Genomic DNA, 8,057 nt, shown 5'->3' with positions numbered 1-8,057 from the left:
CTGCAAGCCGGCTGCAGCGTCCGGGGCGCGGCGCGCCCCCCGCCCACGACTTCGGTTTCACGGCTCCTCCTTTCCCGTGCACCATCTTTTCATCCCAAGCTGCGAACCCCACTCTTTGATTCGATAAAAGAAGAGTTTAAAACTGGTGTGTTTTTAACCTCTCGTTTTCAATCTAACCTCTTCTAAGTTCGGTATCAAAAAACTACACCTTAATTTTGATGCACCCTCACCTGAATCATGTCGGGCGACCGCGCATGAGGCTTTGAATGTCCTCTGGTGAGTCGCTCCGTTTTCCCCATTTCTCCTCCAGCCTCACCTGCGTCACACGCTCGTCCACACTCACCCCCAGACCGGGTGCACACGGGAAGCGCGGCCGCTGCCTCACCCCGTGCACGCGGACACGACGTTCCCTCATCGCACGGAAATGCTGTCGTGTTTACACGCTCCCCTACCTCAGTCCACCTGTGTCACCCCAGTTAACTCCTCCAGGTGGCCGGCTAGTATTTCACGGTCAGATGTGCGTATTTCGTTCAGCCACCTGCCTGCGAAGAGGCATTAGCTTTATTCCAGTTTTTTCCATGCCCCAAAGTGCCAGTTAAAATCATTCTAAGTTAATGTGTGTAATGATACTGGCACTTCTATTATTATTTTTCCCCCAGTATTTACCAGGAGCGAAGACAACAGCTCAAAGGATATTTTTTTTTTTCTTTTTTAATTTAACGTATCTGGTGGATTGATTTTAAGAGGTTTTGCCACCGCGGTGTCCAGGGGCACCCGTACAGGCCCTCTCCCCACTGCTGTCTGTGTTGGGATGTCTGCGCTTGCGAGTCTGTGGGTTGGTTGCGTCTTCTTGTTCGTTGGATTGTATTTGCCCCTACCTATTACCAACTTAAACATTTCTTCATGTAACTGCTGGCGTTTTAGACTTAATCTTTTTCTGAAAAGTGTCTTCATTTCATCCATTTTTTTCTATTGGAATTTTGTTGCCTTTTCAGTTTGTAGAAGTGCTTCATACATATCTTCGTCATTTGGGTTACAGTTTTTTTCCTACATGTATTATTTATCTGTTTGATTTTATTTTCCACATATTATGAAAATTTTAATTTTTATGTAAAAATATGTCTGTCATCTATTTTTAATAGGTTTTATATTTTTTAGTTATGGTTAAGGTCTTGCCACATCCTATACAAGATTGCATTTATGATCTCCTAGATTTTCTTGCAGTATTTTTATTTTTGCAATTACTGGACACTTATTCTTCATATACTTTAGAATCACTTTATCAATTCTCGTCTTCCTCCAATATGCAATTTTAGTTAAAATAAAATGTATTTATATTCATAGTATGATTTTTGGATATTAATCACAATAATATTACATGTATAAATTAATTAATCTGGTATTTGCATGCTAATCTTCCCATTTTATATTTTCCATTCGTCAAGATGTTATTTTATGTGTTTCCTAAGATTTCATAGTTTGTATGCCTTTCTCATTAAGTTTATTTGTAAATACTTTGTAATTTCGGTTTACCATGGTAAATGAAATATACTTTCCCATTTCTATTTTAGTGTGCTTATTTTTATAGTTGAGAAAGTCTTAATTTGCATATATTTTGTTTTATATCTAGTCACCTACACAAAATCTCTTATTCCTTGTCGGTTTTTAAAAAGAGATTCTCTTGAGATATTCGTACCCTCTTCTCTACTCTCTACCCTACCAGTGTTTATTTCTATATTCTTTTTTTTGACGATTTTTTTTTTTAAACACCTACAGCACCTGGTCTTCCTAGGTGGTCTCTCACCTAAGTACTAACCAGACCCGACCCTGCTTAGCTTCTGAGATCAACGAAATCGGGCACGTTCAGAGTGGCATGGCCGTAGACTTATTTCTGTATTCTTATATTCATGAACTTCTTAGGCTAGTGGCCTTCTTGTGGTGAACATCTGTGCGTAGGACCTCATAGAGCCTGGCAAGGGCGTGTGGGCACAGGGGTGTGGGCCCGGGTGACCTAAGACACTCTAGCTCCAGACATGTTCCTCTTCCGGCTCCTCCAAGTGAAAACATGACATGCAGACTATCTTCTTTGTCTTTGATCTTTTTACCATAGCTTTTTCTTTTTTGTACTTGAATAAGAAAAGTGAACCTCAAATCATCCTGAATCATGCTATGCTGCATTGTCCCCCAAAACGTGAGAACAGTGATCCAATTTGAAATATGGATGTTGAAGTAGTTAGTAAATAATTCTGACAAGTAGATCAGGTGATTTCTATTATATATTATTATCGTATATATTAATTATTTTAAAAATCACAAGCTATCACCAAAACAAGAAGTTATAATAGTAATATTTTAGTATTTTATAAATAATACTTTGTTGTTGTTGTTTTGATGATACATAACTATGTGACTTTATTCACTCCTATCTCAGAAGGAACATAAAATAATTGTTACATGGACGTGGTTCCATAGTGTAGCGGTGAGCACGTCTGCTTTACACGCAGAAGGTCCTGGGTTCACGCCCCAGTGGAGCCACGGTCCATGGTCTACGGCCATGCCACCCTGAACAATCCCGATGTCTGATCTCGGAAGCTAAGCAGGGTCGGGCCTGGTTAGTACTTGAATGGGAGACTAGCTAGGAAGACCAGGTGCTGTAGGCATAAATAATAATTAAAAAATAAATTAATAAAAAAATGATAATTGTTACATTGCTGTAAAATATCTCCTAATCCTCCTTAGTTTTTTTTAAATAAGAACCAGCTTTTTTATTCTTAAGAAAGAATACAAAAATAGAATCTGATGTTGAACCAATGTCATTCCAGAAATAAGAAATAGCCATCCTGTGTACATCAACTAATTTTAAAAGTCTCATCTATATACTGAAATGCATTTCAAATCAAATTTTACTTTTATGTGTAGTAAGTTAACACATTTATAATATATTTAAGATTTCGATCAGTTGTATACAAATAATGATTACTGTGATAACTTTATCTACAAGAAATTATTTAATAGAGCCTTTGCGTGCATATTTTATTGTAGAAACTGTTAAATAGAAAATATAATAATATGTTAGTATAAAAATCTTTGGGACAAATGGAATGGAAATAGGATTTGAAGGTTAAAAACGAATATTACTTAATATCTGACTACTGAATAAAAGCTTGTTAATTTTTTTAATGAATGATGGTGGGTTCAGATCACTAAGCTATTTAGGTTCTTTTATCCAAAAAAGAGATTATTTAACTTAAGTAATTGGCAATGAAATATGCTAAAAAGTATACCCTTTTAAGCTTGTGTTGAACGTTTTTAGGTGTTAATTTAAAAGTATACAAGTGAGGACATGCTGTTTAAGAATTATTTTAGGATTAAGTGAGCAGGGGTGCTTGAAAGTCGCCGGCTTGGGGGTTCGAGCTTTTTTATTCTGGTGTTTTGTAATCACTGCTGGAGAAGGTGCGTGCGCTCCATGGGTGAGAACTGCGAGGCTGTTCATTGTAGTTTATGTGGTTCTGGCCTCACAGAAATCAGATGTTTACCATCTGCTTTAAATTTAGGGTATTTTCTGCATTTATTCAGACATTCCTTCTTGATTTAAAGCACGATAAAATAATGATATTTCTATCAATTATAGTGACTTAAAAATATTTGCTTAGTAAGAGCAAGATTGGACATTCTTGGGCATTTTATATTCTATAAACTAATAAATTTTCTAAATGTTCCCCCCACTTTTTTTTTTTTTTGCAGGTAACAGAAACGAGCATAAGCTTTATCCTGAACTTTCCAGTTATCGTGAGAGAGCTGGTAAATAAAAATTTCTAAATGTTATAAAAGACTCGCATCTACCTCATAACCACAAACTCTGTAATTAAGCTGGCAGGTCGTGAGACTCTCTGGGGAAGCATCAGGCCCCCGTCCTTGAGCCACAGGATGTGAGCCGAAGCTTTTGAGGAGCTTCGTTTAAAAATGCTCTGCTTCTGTCCCCTCACTTGCTTTTATGTGAGGTAACGAGAGTGATGTGGAAACCAAAACAGATACGGTCAGTACCTGGTGCCTGACAAATAGAAATGTCTCTCAAAAGGCACTGTGGGAAGATGCTGAATGACGAGAATCAGGACCTTCAGAGGCTCCGGGGCCAGAGGCTGGTCCAGCGGCAGCACCGGTTCCCGGCGCGTGGTCCGAGCGCAGCGTCCCCTGCCCGTGGCTGGCCGGCTGGGTTTTGTTTTTATATTTGAGGGTCAGATGAGTTAAGTTGTACAAACAGTAGGGAATAGGTTAATAGTAATATTAATTTATTTTAGTTCTTTCTCCAAAGATAAGGGATTTTGAAGGGAAAAAATTTTTAAGTCTGTTTCTAAATTAAAACTTACATTACTGTGTTTTTTAAAAAGCAGCTGTGAGACCAGTTAAGCCCTTCCCCAGGGCTCCCTTACCGAGCGCCCTCGGGGGTCGAGGTCGTGGCACACGGGACTTGCCGTCCGCCCTCTGGCCAGTTCCCAAGCTGGCCCAGGCCCGCCCCAGGCTGCATGACGATAATTCTCCAGATCGCGTGCGCTTTCGACTTGCAGCCCGTGGGAGCGCCAGCTACACAGGGCCTGGGCCTCTCGGCGAGACGGGGCTCGCCTGTCCCCAGCCGGTGGACTGGCAGCTTTGTAACTGAACGTCGGTGCCCCCCCTGCGCCAGTGCCCCCCACCCCCACCCCGTGACTGCCAGCGGCGGTCTGGACGCTCCGGGACTACGCCCGCTCCCTGCCCGCAGCACCCCTCCCCCGTCGGGGCACTCGCCATGGACACTCACACTCCTACAGAGGACATGGTCCCTGAGGCTGTCGGCCCCATGTGTGGCCTGGGGGTCATGAGTGCCAGCATCGAGTCAGCCGCCCAGTCATCACTGAAGGTGACCGAGTGTCAGCCCGTGTGTGCGGCTGCCTCGTCGGAGCGGGAGGGGAGAGGGTCAGTGCCCACCACAGGCCCAGCCGCCGGTCTTGTCTGCTGCACGTGGTGACCGTCTGCGTGGCCAGCGCGCGTGTGGCAGCTGGCACAGCGGTGCCACCGGGACGCCCTGACACTCCTGTCACTTGCGTCTTCCTGTTACACACAGGGCGGGGCCGGGGGGCTCGCTGGCGGCTTTCGTTGTCTGGCTTTGGGTCATCTGATGGCGCTTCATGAGAAAATAACATTCAGAATGATCTTTTCTTTGACATGGACTCACATTCCTCCGACCTGGTGACATGAGGCGTGACACAAGGACTGGCCCGGGCCACGGCTCCTCTCACACAGGGACGGCCACTGATGCGGGCCAGAGGTCATGTGACTGGTTTCGATGATGTCCAGACTGTATCACAATTTTTTTTGTGACATTCTTTTAATCTTATTCCTTCAAATCAGCAGACTAAAAGTAAATATAGTGTAAAATATAAAAATATGCAGAACTTTTTGTTATAGAAAAACTAATCATACCAGTAATATCTCCAATGTCACATACTAGTTATTATAAAGGTTATTTCTTCATAGAAAGCATTGCAGCACCATCTTGTGTGGCTACAAATTCAATGTTTCGGTCAATGTCGTTTAATTAAAGTGTTAACTATTTCTACTTCTTACTGACAGGCAACTTCAGTTTATTTTTTATTATTATAATAGTATAGGTTCCAATAAGTAGCTGGTTTTAGAATTCAGTTGTTTATGTTTTCAGTGTATGTGTACTTAGAATAATTTATGCACAAGGTTATATGAAGCAGCAGTTTCGAGTTCCATGTAGCTGAGCACACAGAAAGTATGTTTATATTTTTATGATGCTCTACAGTTTGTAACATTTAATGCCTTTTACTCATGTTGACCACTCAAGTCACAAAGTGTTTTCTCCCATTATAGTACATTAAATTCTACACTCGTGTTGAAATTTTCGTTAAACACCTGTAGACATGCTTCTTGATGTGCTAATTTGAATATCATCTGTTTTGAGAGAAATAACCAATAAAGCACAGAAAGGGACACAGCCATGAAGCCTGAAGGAGGAGAAATATCTGCTGAGGACGCAGCATAACACAGAAATCGAACCTTATATGATACGATCATGAGCTGCACTTGATGGAGCAATCACGACTCTGTCAGAAGAAGAAAAACATAAATGATGTCGTACAGATTGTTCAAAGTTCAAACAATTACAAACACAAATATTTGCTAAATACATTGCTAAGAATATAATATTATGCAGTTTGATTTCTGTGGTTCTAGTAAATGTTATTATCAAACATTTGCTCTTTTCAAAGAAAAACAAGTTTAATAACATGGAAATCACAGACCATCTGCTGTGGGTTCTACTGGCCTGGGAGGCCTCACGATACCCTGATCTGTTAATTTATATCTCACCTGCAACACTCCCAGTTTTTCCTATTAAAAAATGTGAATAATGTAAGTGTTGTTTTCTTGTTTCAGGCAATTTGAGTCAACCCATAGAAGTGACAGCTCTATATTCTTTTGAAGGACAGCAGCCGGGGGATTTGAGTTTTCAAGTTGGAGACAGAATCACAGTCACATCAAAGACAGACTCGCACTTCGACTGGTGGGAAGGGGAGCTTCGAGGTCACACAGGCATTTTTCCAGCCAACTATGTTACCATGAATTAAACTTTATGTTCTTTTCTTTGAGAATTATAAAAAAAGTTATTTCTACACTGACAGGATTTGCTATCCAGTTAAGCAAAGTTTAATATAAATTTAAAAATACCGTTTATTCCATTTGTAAAAGGTTTTGTTTTCTGCATATAAATGGCCAACTTACATGTCTTTAAATACTTTGTACTGATTTTATCACACGCACTATTAAATAGTTAAGATCCTCAATTTACGTGGTCACAGTTCTGTGTTCATTGTCAAACATCACTAAACATTTGATTTGGCGAAGCATATGGTAACTGTTTAATTTGAGAATCTTAAGGGTAGGGCATAAATTCCAGTTCATATATTTCTATCTGCAAAGTGACTAGAGAAAAAGAAATCAGCTTAGATAAAGTAGTAATACTTATAGAGTTGTAGATATTCACTAGAATGTGACTCCTTAAAATTATCTTTATACCTTCAAACACTACAGATAGACATTTATCGTAGAAACACCTTGGAGAAGCTCAATCAACCGTGATGCGCTAAAAAGGGGGCCCCCATTAGCCCCTCGCTGTGCTCATTGCTACCAGTAGAATCGACTTCTAGTTTTGTTGTCCCCAAATAAATGTGTTTTTTTTTTTTAAATGTTAAGTTAATGTCTTGATTTTTTTCTTGTTTTCTTTTTGTAAAGCGATCATAGGCCCCGTTTCTGATCTGCCTTCCTGGGGCTGCTCATACTCGAAGTTTTCATTGGCATGTTGCATTTCAGTATAAGGGTTTCGATTATCATATTATTAAGTAAATTTGGCAGGGATTATAAATACGTAAAATGACAATTTTGTATCTAAAGGTCTTTACGAACTAGAGCAAAAGGCAAACCGGACATGATATACTTCGACTGGGGGGAATGCGAGCACGTTCTCCCCTCCAGCCCATTCTCCAAATGGATTAAGTACAAGTGGCGAAGGGGTAGTTTAAAAAAGCAAACATGGAGATTTAAGAATTTCCAGACTCTTAACTCACAGTCAATCTTCAGTAAAATATCTATTTTAGGCCAAGGAAAGGAAAAAAAAATATTGTGTTGGCTGGAATTAACAAAAAGGCAAAGTAATACAAAACTTGGCAAATTTTCTCCAAAAAGCAATGAAAAAGCTTGACAAAGTTGTGAAAAACAACCATCTCTGAACGGCGAAAATTAACCAAGGCACATAGCAAGGTGAGGAGCATTTATTCAGGAAAACTAAACCTCGGTACCACCCCCCGCCCCAGTGTCGCCGCGGCCTCGTCCACGCGCCGGGGACCCTCGGGAAAGCCCTGGACCGTGAATTAAAATTCACTCTCAGCGAGGACTGTGGTGTCGCGTCCCGGAGGGAAGGTCACGTGACAGCGGCCACCAGCCTCGCGTCCGAGGGCAGCGTGGGGACCGGTCCCGAGGAGGGCGGGCGGCCGGACACTCCC

The 8,057-nt window shown here is 41.0% G+C and overlaps 1 protein-coding gene and 2 pseudogenes across 1 annotated transcript in view; 2 read left to right on the top strand and 1 right to left on the bottom strand.

Moving 5' to 3' along the window:
- SH3YL1 (SH3 and SYLF domain containing 1) overlaps positions 1-6,682 on the top strand; it is a 20,337-nt gene extending 13,655 nt beyond the window's left edge. Inside the window, exons 9-10 of the mRNA XM_025045781.1 lie at positions 3,745-3,801; positions 6,436-6,682. Coding sequence (XP_024901549.1) covers positions 3,745-3,801; positions 6,436-6,626 — 248 coding nt within the window. The 3' untranslated portion in view covers positions 6,627-6,682. The remainder of the gene's footprint in view (positions 1-3,744; positions 3,802-6,435) is intronic.
- Positions 1,768-1,885, bottom strand: LOC112478591 (annotated as a pseudogene).
- LOC112478565 lies at positions 2,545-2,660 on the top strand (annotated as a pseudogene).
- Positions 6,683-8,057: the final 1,375 nt, after the last annotated feature.

Source organism: Pteropus alecto, unplaced genomic scaffold, assembly GCF_000325575.1.
Source record: "Pteropus alecto unplaced genomic scaffold, ASM32557v1 scaffold61, whole genome shotgun sequence".
Classification (NCBI taxonomy): Eukaryota; Metazoa; Chordata; class Mammalia; order Chiroptera; family Pteropodidae; genus Pteropus; species Pteropus alecto.
The sequence above is the reverse complement of the archived record's forward strand: the minus strand, read 5'-3'. Positions and strand labels throughout refer to the sequence as shown.